Here is a 27,682-nt window from a genome sequence, read left to right as displayed (position 1 = left end):
TCCAGAGCAGATTTCCAGAGCAGATTAGATTAACAACTCTTGAGGCCTTCTTAGCGATGTTGTTGCAGTGGGCTTTGGCACTAAGAACTTTAGTTATTAGTATTCCAAGGTCCTTGACCGAGTGGGGATTATCTGTGATAATTTGGTTATTATGTTTGTATTTGAAGTTCTGATTCTTTTTGCCGATGTGTAGGACAGAACATTTGCTGGTTGAGATTTGGAGTTGCCATGTGTTGGACTAGTCAGAAACTGAGTCTAGGTCTTTTTGTAGAGTAGTTGTGTTATCAGTTGATGTTTTCCGACCCTGCAGATTGCAACAATCCGAGGTGGGGAAAAGAAAGTTTTTAAAAAAGGCCGATCTGCTGAACCAAATGCTGATATTCCTGTTGTCATTTGGCGTTTTACGCTAACGCCACTTGAAACCAGATCGGACAGAACGGTCCATTGAAGCAGTGAAAGTGTTGATCTCAAGAGCAATTCCAGTCCACCGACGCTTATTGGATATTGGGAAGTCGCTCGCTCTCTTGGCCCCACCTCAATCGCAGAGTTGTGATGGGGGGGGGGAAATAACACAGGGAGTGCTGGGTTGTGCCGACCCAACCAACCGAATGAAAAAGCAGAGATGAAAAAATACATTTAATAAAAGAACATTGATGATGCTTCGGGGAGAGAGTAAGACAGAATGAAAGGAGGAGTCATCATCGGCAGGGGGGGGGGTGTTACAGTACTCTACATCAGTGTTTCCCAACCTTGGCAATTTGGCTGGGGAATTCTGGGAGTTGAAGTCCAAATATCTCCAAGTTGCCAAGGTTGGGAATAACTACTCTACATTCCTGAATTCTCGAGAGGAAGATTTAGATTTATTATTCGGATTTATTTATTATTCGGATTTGTAGGCCACCAAACTCCCGAGGGACTTTCGTGAGGAACTCGCTTATTTATTTATTTGATTTATTTGATTTGTATGCCACCCCTCTCCATAGAATCCGGAGACTTAGATACAAGAACAACCAGAGAAGATTTGTATCTTATGGCGTAAGTCAAGTCCTTGAATTTTCTATGAGCTAGTGAGCTCGATTGCCTTGATTAACTTGAAAATTAATACTCTGGCTTATTCCGAATGACTTTGGGATTATTATTTATTTTTATTTTATTTATTTTGTCCATTGCACAATGAGAGTTATATTGGGTATACATATAGTAAATACATAATGAAGGTTATAGAGGATATACTCATAGTAAAATATATCTAAGAAAGAATAGAAGAGAAGAAATAGGAATAAAATATATCAGTGAAAGAATAGAATAAATATAGGAAAGAAGAATGGTATAGGAGATATAGAAGAGCAATAGGACAGGAGACGGAAGGCACTCTAGTGCACTTATGCACACCCCTTGTTAAAGAGTCGGTAAATGAATAAAGCTAAAAGAGTTACGAACCTTCAATTGTATTCTTGTTTACTTGGGACCCATGTTTATTTCAATTTTTAAAAATTGCCAATTCCAGCCCCTTGCCTACTGGAGTCATCTAGCTTTTAAACCGCTTTGTTACACTGACTTTCAAACATCCCCTACCAATTAAGATAGTGTGATTTCGACGCAGCATCGTCTGTGAGCTTTTACGTTTGTATGGACATTGAGAACCATATTAAAATCGGGATTCCCCCACTCATTTTCATAACATAATTCCAAAGTAAACCTTCAGACACCGAAACCACGAGAGCGGCACTCTTTTCTGGGCATGCGCAGAAGGAAACTGAGCGATTTCCGGCTAAAATGGCGGACGATAAGGTAGGCGCGCTTGTGGAAGCGTCTTGTTGGCTCCGGGTTATCACTCGCGCTCGGTCTTTCTTCGCTCGTCCCCCAACGTGACATCGGCGGAGATGGGAAGCTGCATTGATCAACCTACAACTTTTTGTATTTTGTTAGACATCTTATTTTTGCAAGCCGGCTTTGGACCCCGAACCGGGTGGTCCGTGAACAATCGAATCCCAATAAATCAACGTTGGGGGATTCGCGTTGTTTAGATCAGTGTTTCCCAACCTTGGCAACTTGAAGATATTTGGGCTTCAACTCCCAGCGAATGCTGGCTGGGGAATACTGGGAGTTGAAGTCCAAATACCTTCAAGTTGCCAAGGTTGGGAAACACTGGTTTAGATACCTTCCCAATCCGGCTATCGAACTCCAACTTTCATGTTTTTTGCCACCTAAAGCCGGAGACGCCAAGATTTTGGCTGCTCCGTGCAGCAAACACGTGGAGTTGGAATTCGTCGACCTTCATAATCGTGATAGTCATGGAACTGGCATTTGTGTGTGTGTGTGTGTGTGGTGGTTGGGGAGGAGCTTAAGCATGGAGGAATGCATGGATCCTCATGGCATTTTCACAATGTTTCACCTTAGTTGACAAAAGATATCCCCAATAGCGATGTCGCAGATAAAGCTGATTTGTAGGTTAATTGTAAGCCCCGGAGAGCAGCCATTCTCTGCATTAATTCATATGATTCTTGAGAAACTAGGGCCAAACTTCTTTTTTTTTGCACCACCTAAAATTTTATTCATTCTTTAAATTTGGTGGTGCCTCGCTGCCGAAAAAAAATATCTCTGGACGGCTCATAATATAGTGAACACAAGGAAAAAGATACAGAATAACAACAAAAAGCATATTTTAAAAGGTTGGGATCTGTTACTGTTGAATCCTGGCTTAACTGCCCTGGCTGCTGCCTGATTGGCTCAATATAATCAGCCAGCATGAGGGAGACATTGGTCCCCCCCCCCAAGCTTTTCCCATAAATAGGAAAGTTGTCAGCCTTAATTTTCATAGTTACTGTTTTAACCATAGACTTGAATAAACAGCTATTCTTGCAGGTCATCTAGTCCAGTGTTTCCCAACCTTGGGAATTTGAAGATATTTGGACTTCAACTCCCAGAATTCCCCAGCCAGGGAATTCTGAGAGTTGAAGTCTAAATATCTTCAAGTTGCCAAGGTTGGGAAACACTGGACTAGTCCAACCCCCTGCTAGTGCAGGGGACCCTACATCACACTAGTCCAATAGCAGTTCAGTCTTCTCTTGAAAGTCTCTAGTGTTGGAGTATTCACCTCCTCTGCAGGTAAGCCGTTCCACTGGTTGATCACTCTCGCCATCAGAAAGTTCCTCCTTATTTCCACGTTGAATCTCTCCTTGGACAGCTTCCAACTGTTGCTCCTTGTCTGGCTCTCTGGTACTTTGGAAAATAATGTGTTCCCCTCCTCCCTGTGGCAGCCTCTCAAGTAATTGAAGACTGCTATCATCTTCCCCCCTGAACCTCCTCTTTGCTAGACTATCCATGCCCAGTTCCTGCAACCTTTCTTCATATGTTTTGGTTTCTAGTCCCTTTATCATTCTGATTGCTCTCTTCTGCACTTTTTCTAGAGTATCAATGTCTCTCTTGTAGTGTGGAAACCAAAACTGAATGCAGTACTCTAGGTGTGGTCTAACTGGGGCAGTTATGGTGAATCTTTTTTTCCTCAGGTGCCAAAAGAGTGTATGTGCATGCTATCACGCATGCACGAGTGCCCACACCCATAATTCAATGCCTGGGGAGGGTGAAAACAGCTTCCCCCATCCCCCAGAGCCCCTCTGGAGGCTGAAAATGGCCTAGGGCAATGGCTCATGTGCCAGCAGATATGGCTCCGTGTGCCACCTGTGGCACCCGTGCCATAGGTTCGCCATTAGTGAACTGGGGTATTATAGAGGGGTATTAGCACCTCCCCTGTCTTGGAGTTTATGCAGCTTAAGATTGTTGGCTTTTTTAGCCGCTGCTGCACATTGTTGGCTCATGTTTAGTTTGTTGTCCACTAAGACTCCAAGATCTCTCTCACATTCACTGCTGTTGAGAGTGTTTTTGCCCAGTTTGTATGTGTGTTTTGGGTTTTTCTTATCTAGGTGTAGGATCCTACTTTTCTCTCTGTTGAACTTCATTTTGTTTGTTTGGACTCATTGCACTAGTCTGTCTAGATCCTCTGTATTTTGAGCCTATGGTGTTGGCCACTCCCGCCAGCTTGGTATCATCTGCAAATTGAATTAGTTTAAATTTATTATGACAACTTATAAATATGTTTGATAAGTGCAACTATAGCAGCTTTTCAATAGCTTTACTTTGCATCACTATCCTGGTCTGAGTCAGGGTCGGGTTGCTTACCTTTTCCTGTTGGTGTACTATGTGCACATCATGACGTTTTGTGCAGGCTTGTGCCAGAATTGCACAATCGGCAGGCCGCTAGTGGAGCAGTGGACTGGACTGCACCGGTAGGAACCCACCACTGCTCTGAATGTATGTAGCGGTCTGTGTAGCCTAATACGGACTCTCCTGCTCTCCCAGCAGGTGTGCATGGGATTCTAGGGCGGGGGGGGGAGCATGGCAATGCAAGCTCTGTCTATACTTCTGTGCAAAAGGGACAGAGCTTACAATGCGATTTGTTTTCATCATTTTGATGAAAAAATCAATCGTGTATAATATAATAATAAGGTGGTTATTTATTTATTTGCCGCCCCTCTCCAAGGACTCAGGACGTGAGTTACATGAATATACAGTATTGGTTTTGATTTTATGCTTTTGGAGAAAAGTCAGACACGTTTTTAAAAAGACCCAGTATCTTCCTGATGTGGTAATAGTGATAGATTCAGACAGATTTCGGCTTTAGCAAAATTCTTGGTATTGCTGGACTGCTTTGGCCCTCAGTTCTTTGCTCTCTGGAACAAAGATACTGAAATATATTGTGCATGCAATTTGGAATATACCTTTTTGTTTCCAATATGTAGGATTCTCTGCCAAAATTGAAAGATCTTGCTTTTTTGAAGGATCAGTTGGAAAGTTTGAAACGAAAAGTTGAAAATGAAGTACAGGCTGGAGTGGGACAGGTATGAATTGAGTTGCTTTGTTTTCCCAGTAAATGCTTTTCATTCATTACAAGATGTTTAATTATAAATGTCCACAAAGTATGATTTCCTGACTAACATCAAACATAAAAATTTGTAAACATATTATCTCCACCCACCTACTAACCCCCAAAATAAAAATCAAGATTCAGCTATATTGGACAGCCCTTCATTTCCTTTAAATTGAGAGTTTATTATATAGTTTATCTGTTAACATACCACAATATTTGTTTAATATATAACATTAACATAAATTCCTCCTCCTATTTTCCCCACAACAACAACCCTATGAGTTGAGCTGGGCTGACTGGCCCAAGGTCACCCAGCTAGTTTTCATGATTTTTAGGGCTATATAAACAAATATATTATGATTTATCCATCAATACATTATTAATGCATTGGATTATGCTTGATTCAAATATAAATAGAAAACTCTTCTTGATCTCTGTCAGAAATCGCCCGATTAAGTATTTGCTTATTAAAATTTAATTAAGGTTTTGAAATATAGAAAGAAATAAAAGGACATCATGAGATAAAATCAATTGTCCAATTGTTTTCAATTATATGGCAGATAGGTTAGGACCTTCACTCAAAGGTCTAACTTTTTTATTGAAGCCACATAAAAGGTTTCTGCAATTTCTCCACAATGCCATATGCACAATACCAAATGAAGAAACAGAAGTATACCAGTTTCTATTAATAATCAATAATTCAAGTTCTGGAGATATTTGTGATCCAAAGGGCATGTCTAAAAAATTATGTAGCAAATAAATTATCTTATTTCAATAATAAGAAAATGAATCCAAGCTTCTAAATTCTTATATATGGAAATCTTTTAACTGTATCTGTCTCCTAATAGCTAGGTTCACTGCATGCAATTTAAACGGTCCTATTATAAGGAAACAGTGTATTAGTTGTTTAATGCCTTTATTAGTACTTGTCTGCAACTGGAATCAATATAGGTTTAGTTCATAACATTGTATTAGATTTGAATTCTAAAAAAAATGTGAAATTTAGTTCTGCTCGAAGACAGTTTTTCTTTTTTCAACAGGATGGTTCTTGGCTGGCCTCTCCATTTGTCAAAGGATTTCTTGCTGGATTTGTTGTAGCCAAACTAAGATCTTCTGCAATCATAGGCTTTTTGGTGGGGAGTTGTACTGGAGTGTTCGCTGCTCAGAGCTATGCAATTCCTGATGTTGAAAAGACAATCAAAGACTATTTCAATTCATCCAGGAAAAGATCAAACTAGAAATGCAACAATATTCATGCAACAGTATACTCCAGGGAGAAAAATAATCTTTCAGCTTCTCATCTCTTTCAGTTCTACATAGGTCAAAATATTTAGCTCCACTTTAGAACTTATTAACTGGAAAACTGTTTTATAATGAACAAATAATAACATTTCAGCGGGTCTGCTTTTTAAGTTCCCAGTTCTGGAATGAAACTGATGCTGCTTGCTTCAACTGTCCTGGGGTTTTAGATCAGATGAGAGCCTGGGTTTGGATAGCAAAGCGGTCTCTCTCTAATGGAGTGATACGGCATGCCTGCTATAAACGTGCCCATGCCAATAACACGATGTGAGATACCAACTTTTTCCTAATCATGTAAATGTATTATATTGACATGTACATTTCATTTCTTTCCTGATTTGAGTCCTTATTTGTGCAAGCATCAACTTGCCACAAATATAGTGTAAATTTCTTCTTTAAAAAACAAAAGGTGCTTCTTCTTTATTCTCTGTACATCCTGAAAATTATCATTGAATATTAGTTGTCTCCTTATTGTATTTTTGGTATTGTATTAAGTGGGTATTGCTGATCCTGACTTATTATCGCTAGTTGCTTTATACTACTTTTAAAATTTTAATGGCTAGAGTGTTTGCTACCTCTATTTTACTTTTGATTGCTTTAAAGAAATAATTTTTCTTCCTGCACCAAAGACTGACTTAGCATAGGCAACCTTTCTTTTTGATACTTAGAAGCCTTATGTGCAACTGGAAGTCCTAAGTGCCTTCTGTATGACCTGCCTTTGACAGATGGCTACAAAACACTTGGTTAATCTGTTAATCTTTCTAGGTCCCAATATTTTCAGTAATTTCAGTTATCTAGAGAAACTGTACTGAAGACACAAGATCTTAATGAATCTCCAGAATCACTTTCTTTCTTCATGTTAAACTACTATTTACTTAAGAGCTTAAGACAGTAGACAATGCCCCCCTCCCATTTCCCCCCATAACAATTCTATGGGCTATATTAGAGTGACTGCCCCAAAGTCTTCTGATCTTTAATCAGTTTTCCACTGTTAATACTACACACTAAAACAGACTTTACCTTTTTTGCTAAATTTGGTAATTCATCTGTCAAGAAGGTAAGCAACTGGATTCCCAGAAGGTGTCTCATTTGAGTATATTTATTACCATATTTTAGGAGTGTAGGACTCACCTTTTTCCCCCTTAAAAGAGGGTGGAAATGTTGGTGCGTCTTATATACCTAATACAGCCATTTTTGGCCTCCTGAAGCCCTGTCCCCGCATTCCATTCTTGTGGAAAATGGCCCTGTTTTTCGTAAAAACACAGTGTGCAGAGGGTTTGGGAGGCCTGCAGAGTGCTCCTGGGGACTGGGAGAAGGCAAAAACACCCCTGTTGTGGCAAAAAAATGGGCTTTCTTTTTTTTGCAAAATCAATGTTTTGCCTTGTCCCAGCCCCCAGGAGCACTCTGCAGGCCTCCCAAAAACTTTGCGCACCCCATTTTTTAAAAAAAAATGTCTGGAAAACATGCCTCTTTTTGCAAAAAACAGGGTACACAGAGGGTTTGGAGGGGCCTGCAAGTGGTCCTGGGGACCAGGGAAGACTTTTTTTTTTTACTTACCTCATTGAAATCTTGGTGCATTTGATACATTGGTGTGCATTCACAAACGTACACACACACATTTAGTGGACACAGTATATGCCATATTTTTCAGACTATAAGTCTGAAAAATATGACATATACTGAATGTGTCCACTAAACGTGTGTGTGTGTATGTGTGTGTATATGCACATAAAAGGACTGTTATAACTGGGTTGCAACGCACACAGCCAATAGATGACTACAAAGATTTGGAGACACTGGTTTCTCTCTGAAATATAGCTGGAGTTACATAGAGCTACTGTATCTCAGTTGCAAAATATGGATGAACTCTGGATGGAAGCAAATTTTGTGCAAGATATTGAATCAAGTTTTTTCAGATAGTTCAAAGCACATTGTGGGAGGAAAAGGCCACAGATTTTATGTAATTCGGTTAAGTTTCATAGAAGACCTTCTGTCAGATACAAGGTGCATGATCTGTGCTGGTCCAAAATTGTATAGGACTATATGCCCTCCCTTTCCTTTCCTTTCCAAGGACACTTGGCTGTTGATATTGATCCACACCTCACAAATCTCTTATACCTCAACAAGCACTGGATCACACATTACAGTTTTCTTTTGTAAACTATACTGTTCTAGGGAAATGGACATATCATGTAATGTGGCCCAAAGGATTATGTACCTTCAGTTTCTTGTGTGTGCGTGTGCGTGCATGTGTGTGTGTGTGTGTGTGTATTCATATATAGGCATGCATATGAATATACAGTGTTCCCTCGATTTTCGCGGGTTCGAACTTCGCGAAATGGCTATACCACGGTTTTTCAAAAATATTAATTAGAAAATACTTTGCGGTTTTTTTCCCCTATACCACGGTTTTTCCTACCCGATGTTGTCATATGTCATCGCCAATTTTTCGTCCGCCTTTAATAAATATTTTTTTAAATAAACTTTAATAAATAAACATGGTGAGTAATAATCTAAATGGTTGCTAAGGGAATGGGAAATTGTAATTTAGGGGTTTAAAGTGTTAAGGGATGGCTTGTGATACTGTTCATAGCCAAAAATAGTGTATTTACTTCCACATCTCTACTTCGCGGAAATTCAATTTTCGCGGGCGGTCTCAGAACGCATCCCCCGCGAAAATCGAGGGAACACTGTATATACATATGAATATATATATTCATGTATATGCATGCATGCATGGCTCTTGGCCATAAATAAAAATATTTTTCTTAATATTCAATGTATAAAAATAACTATGAATGGAATGGTTTATCATAAAAGTATAATCCCTCTCTAAGGCAACAGTTTTACTTTAGACTACCAATTAAGTTCTGATTAAAACTTTAATCTCCTTAATCCCTGATGATAAAAGCAGATTCTTGTATAGAAGCCTATTTTTTTCCCATATCGGGTAAAAGTGCCTGGAACTTTACTTTTACAGTGGAACCTCGACATACGAGCAGCTCTACTTACGAGCTACTCGAGATAAGAGCTGGGAGGGGAGCGACATTTTTGTTCGCCTCCCGGGCTCACATTCGGGATACGAGCGCCAAGGAGCTGTCTCCTGAAGCCGAACGCTAACTTCCGCGTTCGGCTTCAGGAGACAGCTGCAAAGCGGCGTGCGTGTTTTAAAAGGTTGCAGCTGGCCTGGGGGGCTCGGGGGGGTGCTGGCAAGCCCCCCAGGCCGGCTGCAACCTTTTAAAACACGCGCGCCGCTTCGCAGCTGTCTCCTGAAGCCGAACGCTAACTTCCGCGTTCGGCGGCAGCGGTTTTTTTTTGTTGTTGCACGGATTAATTGACTTTACATTGTTTCCTATGGGAAACAATGTTTCGTCATACGAGCGTTCCGACTTACGAGCCTCCTTCCGGAACCAATTAGTCTCGTAAGTCGGGGTTCTACTGTATTTGCCAGAGCTTCATTCCAGGAAACATTAGGAGATTGTTTTGTTTTAATGTGTGGTCATGATTTTGAAGAATCTGTTACAATAGTAAGAAAGTGAGACCTTAGAAAGGATTTTTTGCCTACCTAATGGTCAGATTTCTGAATCTTCAGGAGGGAAAGATTTATGGTTTTTTATAAGCAGCACTAGAATATTTTCTCCAAGATACTCATCTCTATCCCTGCAGGTTTTTTTAAAAAATCATATTCAGATTTGTATCGGAGGACATTAGGCTCACCCAAGTGCCAGTTATTCACTTTTTGACAGGAGTACTGTATTTGAATTTTGTTCTTCTCTAAAGATTTACTCCAACATAAATGTCTTATATATATTAAGGTGATTAAGTGCCTTTTGCATATTGGTTTTGTAATTCTGTAGTTTTTGCTTTTATAAAGAATGTATTGCTCCCAGATACTTTCCAAGAATAGATACAACACAAGCAACAACCAAACAGGTCTTTTCTGTTCCATAAAGTTTACCTATTTTTTCTTTCCCGAATTTGCTAAATAGTTAGCATGTTTAAGTGCTTGCTTTTCCAAATGATGTTCAGAAATGTTTTTATTTAAATTCAATTACATATTGTTGCCTTGTAGAATGTAGTAATATTTTATATTCTTTTTTTAGCTAAGTAGTTTTGAAGTTCCTTAAAGTTTTTTTTTAAATTATTTTGAGTATATCATGTAATTTTGATATTATTAGCTTGTCTATTATCCTGTAGCCAAATTAATAATAGCAAACAATAATTAGAAATAAGACTATACAGTATTTCCATTTATACTCTCCAGATGCCTTGTGTCGATTTCCAAAGTAAAGTACTGTGTTATGTTTCTTTCTTTGGTAAATACTTGATTTATCTAGAGTATTCTTGATTTCTGATAAACTTATCAAAAAGGATATTTTTACAGCAGTGTTTTCACATGTGTTGAATTGTCACTTCTAGGAATTTTTAAAAACTTGATAGGATTGGACATGGTTTGGTTCAGTGTCAAAGTTCAGTGTCACTAAACAATATCTAAACTGGAATATGAAAATGTTTATTGTTTGAGTTGTATTTTTGTCCATTTGTCATGAGGGAAACTATTAATAATTTTTAAAAATAATGATGTGAAATTTATCAATGAATGGTTAATAACAATGTGGTTCTTTTATCACCCAATTCTATTTGCTTAGCTTCAAACGTTATCTAAAAATTTGGAATGATAAAGCATAATTATTCCACTATGTTATAATTATCCTTTTCACCATTTGAGCTTTCCCCACCTGAACATAATATACAGTGGGGGTCTTTTAAGAAGAGTGGTGGGCTGAAGTGAGCAAAGAACAGCAATGGCATAAAAGCAAAGAGGCCACACCTGCTTCCATTGTTTCACCCTGGGAAAGCATCTTATGTTCACTGCAAGCCAACAACCTTTTCATCTCTGTAAGTCTACCCATTAGTATGACTCCAGATTAGCCAACAGATCATGCTATTTAACTTTTGTAAGCCTCTGCAGACCTGGCTGTTACCCCAGGGTTTAGGCCAGTATGTTGGACTAATCTTGTTGGTATGCTTTTTATGAGGAAGATGTTATTCTCCAGCTATACGGATTATATTTTTCATTGTCTAATCTTCCTATATTGCCCATAGTCACTGTTCTGAGATGGGTAGCTATATAAATTGATGGGTGGTGGTATGGGTTAGGAAGAGTGTGTGGGTGCCCAAGAATTGCAGAGTGGGTCAGGGAAGATAGGGATGCAGGTAGAGAAAGGCTGTGCAGGTCAGGGAGGATATGGTAGGTGCTCAAGAGGTGTGTGGGGCAGTGAAGGCACGCAGGAAGATGGCATGGGTTGGTAGAGTGCATGGGAAATGACATGAGCCAGGAAGGGTATGCAGAGGTCCTTTCCTTCCTGCTTCTTCTTCTCTTCCCAGCAAGCAGGTAAGTGGCTGCTGTTGGATGGAGGAGGGAGCAAGGAATCGCAAAGCTGTCTAGGAACTGTCACAGAACTTTGGAAATTAGACCAGTAGCAGCAGCCAGTAACATTAAAGTATTCACAACTTCTACAACTTTCATTCCCCTAAGAGTCCTGGATCCCAGATTTTGGATGCACATTTTAAATCACCGTAGACCTTTTGAGGTACCTTGGTTCAAAATCATCATATGTTGCACAATTTTGCCCAGTTAAAGGTCATGAAAACTAGAGTTTTAGTCATCTATAAATTGTGAAAGTTCTTTGCAGTACTTCCATTCTGCAAATTAGAACTATGCTTTTTGCTGACTTTTGTAGCCAATTATTCTCTGCATTAGTTCCAGTTCTGCTGGTATTTTATTCTGAGTAGTTTAGATGTCTTACAGAAATCCATCTGCCTAGACCTGGGGCATAACTTTGACTCTTACTAGAATGGGCCTCCAATTCCCTACCTATAAAAAAATGTCTGCACTTGGCTCCTCTTCCATTATATCCTGTGGTATTCAGTTAAGAGAGCCATGTTGAAAAAGAATGGCAGCACTTTGTACAGTAGCAGGAAGTCCCAGTGAAAGTGACTTCAGAATCATAATTAAACTTAAAGTGCAGCCCAGCCCAGCAGATCAATAGCAAACCTATCCTCTTCTAGAAAAAAGCCACCAGGCCAGCTCAAACTAGGGCAGTGTTTCTCAAATAGTGGGGGGGGGGGGGGGGGGGGGGGCTGGGGGAGCGCAGAGTGATGCCGGTGTGTGTGTGACCCAGGGAACATGCTTTTTTACCACAGGGAGTAGGGGTTTTTTGCACTGAGCAATAGCACACAGCACAGAGTAGGAGAGATGAAGTGCATATAACAGACCCTTAAGAGATACCATGGACAAATATTTTAACAGGGATGAAAAGGAGGAGCAAGAGGAAGTCTCCCAAAGATAAGTCTCCCAATAGCTAAGATGAGGAAATATGAAGCATGTGTAGGCTTGGCTTCACTGTGACTATGGTGGGAGATGAGGAAAGACCAGCATGTTTACTGTGTCTAATGTTGGCAGCGAACAGCATGAAGCCAAATAAATTAAGGCGTCACTTAAACACATTACATCCCAATCACGCTGATAAGTTTTTTCAGTAAAAATGTGCCAAATATAGCAAACAATCATCTTGGCAGAGGGGTGGCACAAAATATTTACTTCTTCCTGGGGGAGGCATAACAGAAAATAATTGAGCAACTGAGGCCCAGATCCTGGAAATGCCAACAAGAAGCCCTAATCATTAGCCCATAAATGAACATGACAGCCAGTTTGGTATAGTGGTTAAGATGGTAACCTAGAAATCAGGCACGTTCTAAGGATCTTTGAGACATGAAAGCTCAGGGTTCCAAGTGATAATCCCAAAGCAATCAAAACAATGAGGTCTACAGTTTCCTCAAACCATAATTTTATTTGGGATATCATATTGGCATAGCTGGTGAAAACCCGACCCTGAAGGACCCAGGGTTTTCCTCGCCCAAATCAAAACCCAAAATTATTGCCCCCCAGGTCACATGTTCATCACATGGTCCAATCAAGTCACAGTCCCAACTCCATCTGGCTTTGGGCCACACCCTTTCAACACCTAGAACAGGGTCCTTGGCTCTCACAGGAAAGAATGTTATTTTGGCTACACATCCCCCATCTATCTCTACCCCCTCTTACATTCCCACAGCTCCACCTGACCTTGCTGTGGCAGCTTTAAAATGCTCCAAAAATGGTTTCAGGACCAACAAATTGAATGAATGACTTTAGGCCAGTCACCACTTCTCTAAACCCAACCCACCTCACAGGGTTGTTGTGGGAAAAATAGACAGCAGGAGAATTAGGCATATTTGTTGTCCCAAGTTAGCCAAAAATATGACAGGAGAAAAATATAATAATAGTGTACAAGTTATAGAAATATATCCATCTTTTATAGAAATAAGGCACAGTAGAGATGACTGAGAACAAAAGATGCAAGAATTTTAAAAAAGCAACTTTTAATAAACTAAATAAATGTATATGTCCTCAGATTTTTTTGAAAAGTAAATATTTGTGCACAATACAATCCTGTAACAAAAGAGGGGGAAAATAATGTCTATAGTTTATCATTCTCTAGATCTGTAAGATCAAATTAGAAGGGAAAGATGATAGAAACTCTGTTGATATCTGCCATCACAAATGTTTAAAAAGGAGATAATATGCCATTTGTTATTTAAGAGCTGAAGGTTTATTGCAGGTCAAAATATGGAAACTTAATACTCACTCAAAGCTAGCTACAGACAACATAAAGAATCTACAATATTCCCAAATTTGGAATATTATCAATATTCAAAAATATACAGTAGTTATTGTTCAATTATAATGGTTAAAACTATTATATCACTTTCCAATTTTTGATAAGCCCATATAAATCCAATATAAGGCGCTTGAATAATAGAAGAAAGTTCAAGTTTCATTACATGGACATACATGAATACTAAGATTTTGTCAAAGAAATAAGTTGAAATGCGCATCTTCACCTTTCTAAAAATGGAAAGGATTGTAGTCAGCACAATTAAAAGTTGAGGATAAAGGGAAATATTTAAAATATTTAAAAGCTCTCCTCATCCGGGATCTGATCCTGGATGAGGAGGCCGACCTGGCTTGTGTGACCAAAACCTGGCTGGGCCCAGAGGGAGGAGTTCCTCTCTCTGAAATTTGCCCAGCTGGGTTTCGGGTATGGCACCAACCTCGACCCCAGGGAAGGAGGGGAGGAGTGGCTATTATAGCCAGGGAGAGTCTTGGCCTGCGTAGGCTCATTGCTCCAGAGGTTGCGGGTTGTGAGTCCCTCCTGGTGAAGTTGGACTTAGGGGTTCAGGTGGGCTTGTTACTCACGTACCTGCCTCCCAGCTGCGTGTCAACAGCCCTGCCTGTGCTACTCGAGGAGGTGGCCGGGTTGGCGGTGGAGTTCCCCGGACTTATCGTCCTGGGGGACTTCAATCTGCCGTCGCTCGGCAGTTCCTCTGGACTGGCACAGGAGTTCATGGCCACCATGACAGCCATGGACCTGACTCAAGTACCGTGTTTCCCCGAAAGTAAGACAGTGTCTTACTTTCTTTTTATCCCCAAAAGCCCCACTATGTCTTACTTTCGGGGTATGTCTTATATTGGAAAAAATAAGACCCACCCGGCCAACCCACCTACCCGAACCCACAACACCCGTGTCCGGTAAAAAGTAGTATTTTAAAAAATCTTCTTGAAAAATGTGGGTCTTCATTTTTACCCACCGGGGGGGACAAAGAGCCCGAAGCACCCTCCCCCCCCACACACAAACACACGGAGACACATCCGCATCCCCGCCTGCCCGCCCGGGCCCCACCATGACGTGGCAGCCGCATCCGGTGCACACGTCGGCCTTGACACGTGTCCACCCACCCGGCGTCTCCGAAGCTTACCGGTCTCTGGCGGGTGCCTTTCGGCAGGAGAAGCCTTCGCCGGGCTGCTTCGCTGCTTGTTCCCCGACGACGGACAACGTCCGGCCGGCTTAGCCGGGACGGGCAACACGGCATCTGCTTGAGACGCCGGCGGGAGCAGCGGGAGCAGCAGGAACAGCAACATTTGGATCAGACGGAGGCGGCGGTGACGTATGGAGGGGGGGCGGCGCGGAAGTGGCCAGGAGGCGGCAATACCCCCGTGTTTCCCCGAAAGTAAGACATATGTCTTACTTTCGGGGTACGGCTTATATTAGCCGACCCCCCTGAAACCCCCGATACGTCTTACAATCGGGGGTGTCTTACTATCGGGGAAACACGGTAGTTCAGGGTCCGACTCACGAGGGGGGACATGCACCCGACATGGTATTCCTCTCTGAGCAATTGAATAATGGTCTGAGACTAAGGGGCTTAGAAGTGTTGCCTTTGTCATGGTCGGACCATTTTCTACTGCGGCTTGACTTCCTGGCTCCAATCCTTCCCCGCAGGGAGGCGGAACCAATTAGGAGGTTCCGCCCCAGACGCCTGATGGATCCAGAAGATTTCCAGATGGCGCTTGGGGTTATTCCAGATACACTCGTCCACAGTTCAGTAGAGTCTCTTGCTGAGGCCTGGAACAAGGCTGCAGGGGAGGCTCTTGACTGGATTGCGCCGTTGCGACCTCTCCGCGGCACTAGCCCCCTTAGAGCTCCACGGTTCAACGAGGAGCTCCGGGTGTTGAAGCGCCAGAAGAGACGTCTGGAGAAGCGATGGAGGAAGAGTAAGTCCGAATCCGATCGAACACTTGTAAGAGCTCATATTAAGACTTACAAAGTGGCGCTCAAGGCGGCAAGATGCGCGTATCATGCCGCCTTGATTGCATCAGCGGAATCCCGCCCGGCCGGTCTGTTTAGGGTAACCCGCTCCCTTCTTAATCAGAGGGGAGTTGGGGAGCCCTTGCAGAGTAGTGCCGAGGATTTTAACACGTTTTTCGTTGATAAAATCGTTTGGATCCGAGCGGACCTCGACTCCAATTGTGAAACAGAGTTGACTGACAATGAGTCAGTCGAGGTGACTGGGGCTAAACGTCTTTGCCCATCTGTCTGGGAGGAGTTTGACTTGGTGACACCTGATGAAGTGGACAAGGCCATTGGAGCTGTGAGTTCTGCCACCTGTTTACTGGATCCGTGTCCCTCTTGGCTGGTTTCGGCCAGTCGAGGGGTGACACGGAGCTGGGTCCAGGAGATTGTCAACGTCTCCTTGGGGAGGGGGTCCTTTCCGCCCCTTTATAAGGAGGCGCTTGTGCGTCCCCTCCTCAAGAAGCCCTCCCTGGATCCAGCCGTGCTTAATAACTACTGTCCAGTCTCCAACCTTCCCTTCATGGGGAAGGTTGTTGAGAAGGTGGTGGCACTTCACCTCCAGCGGTCCTTGGAAGAAGCCGATTATCTAGGTCCTCAGCAGTCTGGATTCAGGCCCGGCTACAGCACGGAAACTGCTTTGGTCGCGTTGATGGATGATCTCTGGCGGGCCCGGGACAGGGGCCTGTCCTCTGTCCTGGTGCTCCTTGACCTCTCAGCGGCTTTCGATACCATCGACCATGGTATCCTTCTGCGCCGGCTGGAGGGGTTGGGAGTGGGAGGCACTGTTCTTCAGTGGTTCTCCTCCTACCTCTCCGGTCGGTCACAGTCAGTGTTAGTGGGGGGTCAGAGGTCGACCCCGAGGTTTCTCCCTTGTGGGGTGCCTCAGGGGTCGGTCCTCTCCCCCCTGCTATTTAATATCTACATGAAACCGCTGGGTGAGATCATCCAAGGGCATGGGGTGAGGTATCATCAATACGCCGATGATACCCAGCTGTACATCTCCACCCCATGTCCAGTCAACGAAGCAGTGGAAGTGATGTGCCGGTGCCTGGAGGCTGTTGGGGCCTGGATGGGTGTCAACAAACTCAAACTCAACCCAGACAAGACGGAGTGGCTGTGGGTTTTGCCTCCCAAGGACAATTCTATCTGTCCGTCCATCACCCTGGGGGGGAATTATTGACCCCCTCAGAGAGGGTCCACAACTTGGGCGTCCTCCTCGATCCACAGCTCACATTAGAGAAACACCTTTCAGCTGTGGCGAGGGGGGCGTTTGCCCAGGTTCGCCTGGTGCGCCAGCTGCGGCCCTATTTGGACCGGGAGTCACTGCTCACAGTCACTCATGCCCTCATCACCTCGAGGCTCGACTACTGTAACGCTCTCTACATGGGGCTACCCTTGAAAAGTGTTCAGAAACTTCAGATCGTGCAGAATGCAGCTGCGAGAGCAATTATGGGCTTCTCTAAGTATGCCCATATTACTCCAACACTCCGCAGTCTGCATTGGTTGCCGATCAGTTTCCAGTCACAATTCAAAGTGTTGGTTATGACCTATAAAGCCCTTCATGGCACCAGACCAGAATATCTTCGGGACCGCCTCCTGCCGCACGAATCCCAGCGACCGGTTAGGTCCCACAGAGTCGGCCTTCTTCGGGTCCCGTCGACTAAACAATGTCGTCTGGCGGGACCCAGAGGAAGAGCCTTCTCTGTGGGGGGCCCGACCCTCTGGAACCAGCTCCCCCTGAGATTAGGATTGCCCCCACCCTATCTGCCTTTCGTAAACTCCTTAAGACCCACCTCTGCCGTCAGGCATGGGAGAACTAAAACAACTCCCCCTTGCCCATGCTGTTTTGTTGATTGATTGACTGTGTGCCTGTTTTTTATATATATTGGGATTGTTTTATGAAATTACTAATTTTAAATTGTAATTAGATTGGTGGGCATTGGATTTGTTATTGTGTACTGTTTTTTATTATTGTTGTGAGCCGCCCCGAGTTTTTGGAGAGGGGCGGCATATAAATCCAATAAATCTAATCTAATCTAATCTAAAAGGTTTATCATATGTCCCTAGTAAAATATAGAGAATTAAAAGTATCTAATAAAAGATTTTATACTGCTATAGCAGACCTGGGCAAGATGCGGCCCGCCTACTGTTTGTGACCGGCCCGCGGAGGTCGGTCCAACTTTTCTAGATAAGAACCATGTGTTCAAGATATAATATATAATTATATATATAATATAATATATATTTATAATTATAATATAATTAACTCAATTCTACCCAATAATATACAGTATTGGGTACAAATGAGTTAATTATATTAGTCTGGCCCTCTGAAACCATCCCAATTTCTCATGGGGCCCTATGGCAAAATTAATTGCCCACCCCTGTGCTATAGTCTAATCCAGTGGTGGTGGACCTTTTTCTCCTTGAGTGCCGAAAAAGCACATGTGTGAGTGCCCACAGCCATAATTCAGTGCCTGAGGAGGGTGGAAACAGCTTCCTCCAATCCCCCGGACACCCTCTGGAGGTTGGAAAGGGCCTGTTTCTCAACTTCTGGTAGGCCCAGTAGGCTCATGTCTTGCTCTCCCCAGGCTCCAAAGGCTTCCCTGGAGGCTCTCTGGAAGCCAAAAATGCCCTCCCAAAGCCTCTGTGCAAGTCAAAAATCAGGTGGCCGGCACACACATGCATGTTGCAGCTGAACTAGGGCAACAGTTCGCGTGCCAGCAAATATGGTCAATGTGCCATAGGTTCGCCATCACTGGTCTAATCTATTGGTAAGCTACCCAGGTCCCAGCTATAATTATGTCTCATTATTTTTGGGAAAAAACGTAATGTGACCTGATCTTTCTTAGTTGTGAATGTTTCTTACTCTTAAAAAGAATCTATATATGTCAAAGAAGTACAGCAATACATCTAACATAATAAATATTGTTGAGTTGTAGATCCAGAATCAGTATACAGTATATTTTCCTATGTGGGGTAAGAAATACATTAATTGCTTAATTCCTTTATTTAAAAGCTAATAATTTACTAAGTTTCTTAAGTGTTCCTCCATAGGATACTATATTTAACAGAAAACAATCAAAAGGATAGGAGGCATTTCATGTTGTTTTAAAATATTTTTTTTAAAAATATTTTAATTATTTTATGAATAACTCAAGACAGCAAGCATTATCTAATACTCCCATTACTTTTGGAACATGTATAAAACTTACTTTAAGTCATTTTTTCTTCCAGCTGTCTAGTAAACTGTTGATCTTTCAGCAAGGCTACTTAGAAGAAGTTTTTTTCAGGAACAGCTACAATATAAGCATCACTGAAGCTTGTTCTCAAACAGCACTTACAGTAGTAACATCTATGTTACTTTTTTTGGTAACTTCAGGGTATTAATTGGAGCAATTAATGTAAATTAATAGTATAATATTAATAGTATAATAGAATAATTAATCATTTGCTTTTTAAATAGAGTTACTTCCACATTACTAACTGCATATAAGTCAATTATAAAATCCATGTGAAATAGGATTTTAGCTGCATACTCCCAATTTTCCTAAATTTCTTCACAGAATATGCTTCTATTCTTTTTGCAAAATATTTTGTTTAAAAATTGCAATTATTTAACATAAAAAAGTAAAAAGGTTATTGAAAATATGCAATCCCAATATTTTGAATATTTTCCTTAGTTAAAAATTACCTGACTGACAGGCAGCAGATCATCAGAGGCATGGGGAAGTTCAGTGCGAGAATTTCATTCCACTTTATTCTTTGTGTGTTTCTTCCCATACACAAACATTTATGTTTCACTTTAATCCCTTGGAAGTTACCGTAATTCATCATGTTGAAATGTAAAGTACTCTTTCATTCTTTGACAAAAGAGTTGTGAGTTCCAACCATCCATTCAAACATCCCTCATGACTTTCAGGATGACTAGTAGTGATTGTTCTGCCAGCTGGTGAATCTTGATGACAAACAAATGTCAACATGTAATATTTTTTTTAACTCATGCTTTTTACCATTCTCTATTGTTATAATTTCTGAAAAGCATTAAACAAATCTAGCTCTTTCATTTACATGACATTAAACTGTGTCCGGAGTACAAGCACTGCAATTAGCTATGCTATAAGCAAATGAAGAACATAAAAAAGACACATTAATAGAAGGACTAATGAACCTTGACTGACCAGAGTCTTGTTGCAATGTAGTAGTGATAGAGGCACATTTTTTACCAGATAACCCTGATAAATAGGAGGGGACTCACATACATAATTCTGAGGCCAATCAAGCAGCAATGATTCTTTAGCTGCTAAGTTTTGGATTTCCCTGATATAGTAAGTACAAGAACAGTTATACAGATTGTGGCCAGCCTTTAAGCTCTGTAAATGTTTCAGATACAATAAATCCTTGCTCTGTAACCTTGACATGCAGTTTCCATCTAAATTCAGGATCTCCAGGTTAGGAAGCTGATGGACTGATGGGAATGTCTGTAGCCTATTATTGGACAAGTAGAGCTCTTTCAAAGCAGAATGTGAGACATCTAGAATAAAGATATTATTGGCACTCAGATCTAATACTGTAATGTTGGGAAGCAGTAATCTATCCATACGTTCTAATCCTGTGTTAGACAAATTAAAAATCTGAAGAGATTGTGGCCACATACAGTGGAAAGGGAGAACTCCAGGCAGGAAGTCATTCTGACTTAAATCTAAGTGAGTAAGTATATCAAAATTACTAAGAGTCTTGCACAAAGTCTCATAAGATGTCAAATTATTGTGATTTAGTTTTAATACTTGAAGCTTTGGGAAAACACCTTTGCAGAATGTTGAGTTTATGCTTTGATCCTGAAAATTATTTCCTGAAATATCCAAAAAACGTAATGCTCTGAATATTCTGCCAATCTTACAAGGAATAGATGCAATTTGTGATTCTGTCAGTGTCAGATTTTCCAGGATCTCCAGCCACCTGTTCAGATTGGGTATTTCAAATCTTTCATCCAGAGGGTCAGCAATCACTTTGTGGAAACGCAGAGAGGTAACTTTTAGATACAAAGGCCTTGTATATTGCCAGTGTATAGGTCTAAGGAAAGTGCAATTAATAAACTCAAGCTCTGAAACAAAACGTGTATGGGAAATAAATTCCAGGGCACCTGGTAACATAATTTCCGGCACAAAGAGGTCAGTAAAGATGAGCTTTCTTACCGGCAGAGCTTGCAGGATATCAATTATATTTGAATTTGGCTTTATTCCAGAAAAGTCTACAAATTGTTCCAGATTTCCTCCTTTGAGTTCATACTCAGCAGCTCGAAGGCATACAGCAATATTTTTTAACTCCGACTGATTTAATAGTGAACAAATGCAGCGCTGCTGGACCTCAACAAAGATGCATCTGCCTTCTGTTTTGAGAAGCTTCAGTTGCAGAAGAAGGAAGAACATGAAGGTCTGAAATCGGCACATGACATAAAACCTATAAAAAGAGAAAAGCTAAAATCTGAGACCTTCCTTTTGGGCATAATATATCTAAAAATGAAAAAAGAATACTACTACTACATCATCCCGGCAATCAGGATATGTATAGCTCAAAATTGGACAAAAGAAGAAACACCAACAGAGAGAGTTATGGTTTTAAAAATATATGATTGTGCAGAACTGGATAAGTTAACACAAGAATTCAGGAACCCTTAGCAATCCTGGGTGATATTTCATTGTAGTACCATATAAGGTGAAAAATAGAATGTATTACCATATAAGGTAAAAGGTAAAATATAACCATGCTAATGCTGAGTCAACTGCAACCTGATTGGGCCAGGGCATTATAAGATGTAGATCAATTTCACTATTACTTGTGATTGTTTGTTTATTTGTTTATTTGTTTATTTATTCATTCATTCATTCAATCAATTTTTATGCCGCCCTTCTCCTTAGACTCAGGGCAGCTTAGAACATGTTAGCAATAGCACTTTTTAACAGAGCCAGCCTATTGCCCCCACAATCCGGGTCCTCATTTTACACACCTCGGAAGGATGGAAGGCTGAGTCAACCTTGAGCCAGTGATTAGATCTGAACCGCTGACCTGCAGATCTAGCAGACAGCTTTAGTAGCCTGCAGTGCAGCACTCTGCCTGCTGCGCCACCCCAGCTCATTGTTTGCTGTTGATGGTGGTTGTTAGTTGGCTGGCTGGAGCAGTTTGAGCATGAGTTAGATATTGAGTAGAACTGAGATAGTGATATGAAGAAACCTAGATTGGTTTAGTATTTACTAGAAACCTGGATTGGTTTTGTATCTACTTGGAATCTGGATTGGTTGAGTATCTACTTGTAAATAAGCTGAATATAGCCAATGTAAATTTCCTGTATATCGAAGACTGGAGATATTTTTCACTGAAGAGTAGATTACTGTTTTATAAACAAATGTGTCTTCGTCATTTATCTGGTTCATTTCAGGGATAGGATATCTAACTTTCCCTGGGGTTTCTCTCAAGAGATAAAATAAACTTTCTTGGCAAATTACATTGGAAACGTAACTGGTGGGGTATGGTTTCATATTATGTAGCCTTAGGAAAAAAGAGTATATACTATAGAGCAAGAATCACCAACCTTTCGGACCTCAGGGACCACTAAATTCATATTTTTATATCCCACGGACCACCAATATGATCTGCCTAATGACTGCCTGAGTGGGCATGGGTCAGTGGTCATGTGACTGGGTGGGCTTGGCCAACTCAATGTCATTTGCATCAACGGGCACCTCGATGGCCTCTACTCACTCCTCCCAGCCATTCCCTGCCTGCCCACCTGGGCTCCTTAGGGCCCCAACAGGAAGCACCACAAGAAAGAGTTGGCAAAACAACTGGCTCAGTTGAAATTAGATCTGATTGAGAAGGAGTCTCAGCAAAACCACCTCACTGAGGACTATGAGCATATACTTTCCAAGCAGAGGGAAGGCCAGGTACTGGTGCCTAGAGGCTCAGAAGGCTGAGATGGCCAGCCAGTTCCAGGCCATAATGCAGTCCCACTGGAAGAAGGCCCTCTGATTCTTCGTCACCAACGACACCTCCCTCCAGCCTTTGCCCAAAGCCCCGCAACAGGAGACAAAAGCAGACCTCAAGTCGGAATTTCTGCCCCCCTCTGACACACAAAAAACCCCAAAGGAGGAGACTAGCTCTGCATCAACACAAATGTTAATTGCATGTATCTGGCCCAGGGGCCACTTTTTGAAGACCCCTGATTTAGCACAATATAAAGAATGTAAATAATGTTTCTGCGGACCACCAAAATTTATCAGGACCACCAGTGATCCATAGACCACCAGTTGATGACTGCTGCTTTAGAGAATATGTGCAAGAATGCAGTTCTCATAGAAAAATTTGTAAGAGAAAACATAAACTGCAACAATGAAACAAATTACTTACTGTGTGTTAAGGATTTTAAAATCTGTTTCTGAACAATCTATAAGTTCCTTTTGTTATCAGGATGTCCAGTTTGTTGAAGAAACAAAATTAATCCTTTTTATGTGCAACTCTTTTCCTTACTGACAAGGCTATTTACCTTTTTCCAGGTATAAATTTATGCAATTTATAAAGATAAATTGTTTTACCAGCTGTAGATTTTTCTTAAGAGCCCACCTCAACATACTTTTGTACTGCACTTCAGAAATTATGAAAGTGTTTATGAGCACTTAATGTTTCCTCACTAGCCGTTTGAGAAACTCCCACTGCAGGATATGATTGCAGCACTATTGTGTAACAAAGGAAACAAAAGTTAGCAATTAGAAACGATCTATATTTGGGATTTTTATATTCAAATCACACTATCTCAGATTTTTGACTGAAGCCCTGCTGTCAATCACAGACATGGACAGAAGACAGAATTTCCACCGCTTAGCTGTAGCTTTATTTAAATCAATTTTAATTGGAATTTCATTGGGATATAATACTGAATGACATGGAAAAAGAAAAAAATGTAGTATATATTTAAAATTGTTTAAATTGTAAATATTAATGACCGTAATAACGTAAACTAGTGAAAGTAATATTTATAGGCAGAAGCAATATATATATATATATTTATATTAATATTGGTGAATGGAATAGATGGTTGATTGTTTATTAGATGATGTTGAATAGTTGAAGAAGGAAAGGTGTATAAGAAAATACAAGGATAAAATTTTAAGAAGTGGAGCGCTTGCGAAATTAAAGAAAAATGGTTAATGGCATAAAATTAAAGGAAAGAAGAATGGGAATTATGATAAAGTCAATTTTATTATGATTAACATGTGTAAGTTTAATATTGGAATAAGAAGATGACATAATGAATGCAATGGAAAGGGAGAGGAAACGTTTGAGATATATTTATGTGAGAGCAATATTTGGATGAATGAATTATAAGATGAGCTGCGTAGGTGGAAAAGGAGATGTAAAAGTTAAGTTTAAGGAATTATTTATGAAGTTAAATTGAAAACGTATTTTAAATTTTTTTATTTTATTTTAGTATAACAAATAAGAAATTAGGAATTAAGATGGAAAGGACTGCTTTTAAAGGGTGTTAATGAGACAAGGGAATAAGAAAGTTTTGGAGTAAGGGCAAATTATAATATTGTTTTAATGTTATGAAATAAGTAAGTAGTAAGTAAATGTAACTTAAAAACCTAAAGAAAGAATATTATGACAGAAATGGGAAATATATAAAAATTGTGTAAATGGATGTTGTAAATTGTATAAAAATTTTAACTTCCTGTTTCTTGAGAAACTGCTAGTGACCCATGATCATGTTGCAATAACCTTTTTGTGCAGATCAGCACTTCAGCTCTTGGTGACTCCAAGGATGCACCCATGTGGTTTTATTGAAAACAGTCCAGCAGTGATATTTTATTCCAGAATTTCTCCCCAGTGTATTTATCATGACTCCATTGGATCCCGGTTCAGAGGACAAGTGTTGGAACTGAGTCCTCAGACAGGGATGGCATGGTCCCCTTGGAATGTGTAGAGAATCCAAAGGAGGAGGAGGAGGCAGCCCCAGGGCCATTCGGCAATGGGGTTGGGGTGACAGGACAGAAAGTTGCCTGCAGCAGCAGATCAACTGCAGAGGACCAACGAGGATCACAGGCTCCAGACCACCTCTGACAGGGAACATCTGCCTCCCTCACCCAATCTACAGGTGTGGAGAGCAGAGGGAGGCACGGAATAGGTCGGTGAGGTTTGCTCACAAGGAAGCAGCCCCGCCCCTCCTCATAACGAACACGTGGGGAAGAGTGATTTAACTGGACATTGGGGAAGGTGTGTTTGTCAGGAACACTTGTTGCCTTTGGTGTGTACCTTCTTGGCTTCTGTGAGCTATTTCTTGAAGCTAAGACTGTGTTTTTGGACTTTGAACTTTGAACTCATGGACTTAGGACTTATTTTCCTGCCTTTGGAATTTTGGATTTTGTCAATGGAAATAATGTTGAAGTAACAGTGACAGATAACATTTATCACATTGATGATTCCACATTCCATCCATGTGGAATTGTCCTGCAGTAATTTGTCATATGGTAAGTTGGCCATGGCCAGCTTGTGATGTCTTGTGATGAGTTGGTCATAGCAAAATGGCCATGGTTAAGTTTACTTTATTGTCATTGCACCTAGTACAATGAAATTAAATGCCATCTTCAGTGTACATAATACAAAAGAAAACTATAAAAAATAAAACAAAAACACACATCCTTCACATTATACACAATTGAATTTAAAATCCCTGATGCTGCATTAATATTGCACTATATAGCTGTGGTGGTTTGGATGCGGTGAAACAGCTATAGTGAATTGGCCCATTCTGACAAGGCATTTTTCTAGTGTTGTTTTGTTATTGTTCCTTGGTGCACTCTGGGTTTGATTGTTTTCCTGCAGACATTTCATTACTCAAACTAAATAACATAATCGGTGCCAGTAAGGAGTGCAGTTTGCTCTCAATTTACAGATTCCCTTCACTTTTGTTAATTTTGTTATGCTGCAGCCGGATTCTTCAGTTGTTGAATTTTCCCCCCTCATTAATCTATACTCAGTACCCCATAATGATAAAGTGAAAATAGAATTTTAGAAATGGCTGTAAATTTATTAAAAAAGAAAAAAAACCCGAAAAAGTCATATTGACATAAGTATTCAGGCCCTTTGCACTTGAAATTTAGCTCAAGTGCCTTCCATTTCTCTTGATCATTGGGGATATGTTTCTACACCTTGATTGGAGCAGACTTGTGATAAATGCAATTGATTGGACATGATTTGGAAAGGCACACAACTCTCTATAGAAGGCTTCAGATCTGACAATGCATACTGGAACAGAGCAAATATCATGAGGTCAAAAAGGATCTGCCTGCAGGGCTCAGAGGCAGGATTACTGCAAGGCACAGATCTGGGGAAGACTGCAAAAAAGAATCTGCTGCACTGATACAGTACAATAATTCATATATGTTTACATTCGGTATTTATCATCCATCAAATGCTGCCTCCTTTTGATTTTATCACCTGGATTACCAAAAAGATTCTTCTGTTTCCTTATTCAAATTTAAAATGCTATTAGTTAATACATTCTGTAAGCTGCTTTCTCTTATCTAATATATTTAAGCCATAGTGCTTCAATCATGTCCATACTGGATGAGGACACGGATTGTGGGGGCAATAGGCTGGCTCAGTTAAAAAGTGCTATTGTAAGCCGCCCTGAGTCTAAGGAGAAGGGCAGCATAAAAAATTGAATAAATTGTGCTTTTTAAAAAAACTATACAATGTTTTCATGATAATCACAGCATAATTTTTTATATTATGTAACTAATAGTGTTATTTGCTGTTTCATTTTAAATGATTCCCAGCATGGGATTGGCTTCTTTCACAGCAACTGTACTCATTATTTTCATTGAGCTAATTATAGTACCTCTCTGTGTCAATAATGCAGGCATATTAATGTTGTCCTGTAGAGATCACTTGTAAGGGGAAAATCATCTTTGACCTCTGCTGATAGCCAGAACCATGTCATTTTGTGACTTCCTTTTTCTGAGATTTTTTTTTAACTCAACCTGTTAGTGTAGCTTACAGGCCAATGGTCTCAATCCAAAAATTAATTGTCTGACTCCATTCAATTAGGCTTGGCTTGGTGCAACATTGTCAATTATTCTCCTGATAGTTTTTAGGAAGTCATTAAAAACGGAACTCTACCTGTGTCTCTTTTTTCCCTCTTACTACAATTGTACAAGTTGGATTGTGTATTTTAACTCATAGAGAAAAATATCTTCTATAGTTGGGGGAGGAGGGATAATTTTGTGTGCAGCCTATATCCCATGCATGCACAGATGAACGTTTGCTCACTCACCTGCTGCTTGCATGGCCTAGTTTTTAGGAGGCCACAGAGCAGTACCATGGCCCAGGTACTGGAGACCTCTGTTCTAGTGTTAGCTATTCCTCTCAGCTTGGTGTTACCTGCAAATCTGATGAGTTCTCCTTCCATCCCCTCCTCTAGATCAGGGATCTGCAATCTTGGCAACTTTAAGACTTGTTGACTTCAACTCCCAGAACTCCTTAGCTCAGCTTTGCTGGCTGAGGAATTCTGGGAGTTGAAGTCCACAAGTCTTAAAGTTGCCAGGGTTGGACAGCCCTGCTGTAGATCATGTATGAAAACGTTAAATAATGCTGGGCCCAAGAAAGAACTTTGCTGTACCCCACTGCATGCCTCTCTACATACAGAAGGAGGTCCATCTGTTCT

The 27,682-nt window shown here is 40.8% G+C and overlaps 2 protein-coding genes across 4 annotated transcripts; one reads left to right on the top strand and one right to left on the bottom strand.

The window, feature by feature from the left end:
• Positions 1-1,751: 1,751 nt before the first annotated feature.
• LOC139164590 (SLC35A4 upstream open reading frame protein) lies at positions 1,752-7,566 on the top strand. Its single transcript, XM_070746926.1, has 3 exons — positions 1,752-1,791; positions 4,800-4,898; positions 5,968-7,566. The coding sequence occupies exons 1-3, from the start codon at positions 1,777-1,779 to the stop codon at positions 6,163-6,165; spliced, it is 312 nt and encodes a 103-aa protein (XP_070603027.1). The 5' UTR covers positions 1,752-1,776; the 3' UTR covers positions 6,166-7,566.
• On the bottom strand, positions 5,763-27,480 carry CD14 (CD14 molecule). Of its 3 annotated transcripts, none has more exons than XM_070746923.1 (3): positions 27,400-27,480; positions 19,658-21,423; positions 5,763-6,106 (listed from the first exon to the last, which is right to left on the bottom strand). In XM_070746923.1, the coding sequence occupies exon 2, from the start codon at positions 21,411-21,413 to the stop codon at positions 20,076-20,078; it is 1,338 nt and encodes a 445-aa protein (XP_070603024.1). In that variant the 5' UTR covers positions 21,414-21,423; positions 27,400-27,480; the 3' UTR covers positions 5,763-6,106; positions 19,658-20,075. The 3 variants fall into 3 exon arrangements, with proteins under 3 accessions (XP_070603024.1, XP_070603025.1, XP_070603023.1); XM_070746924.1 differs by lacking the exon at positions 27,400-27,480 and adding an exon at positions 26,858-26,925; XM_070746922.1 differs by lacking the exon at positions 27,400-27,480 and adding an exon at positions 23,368-23,594.
• Between the last annotated feature and the right edge of the window lie 202 nt (positions 27,481-27,682).

This window comes from Erythrolamprus reginae, chromosome 3, assembly GCF_031021105.1.
Source record: "Erythrolamprus reginae isolate rEryReg1 chromosome 3, rEryReg1.hap1, whole genome shotgun sequence".
Classification (NCBI taxonomy): Eukaryota; Metazoa; Chordata; class Lepidosauria; order Squamata; family Dipsadidae; genus Erythrolamprus; species Erythrolamprus reginae.
Note: the sequence above shows the minus strand (reverse complement) of the source record. Positions and strands in the feature narration are given on the sequence as shown.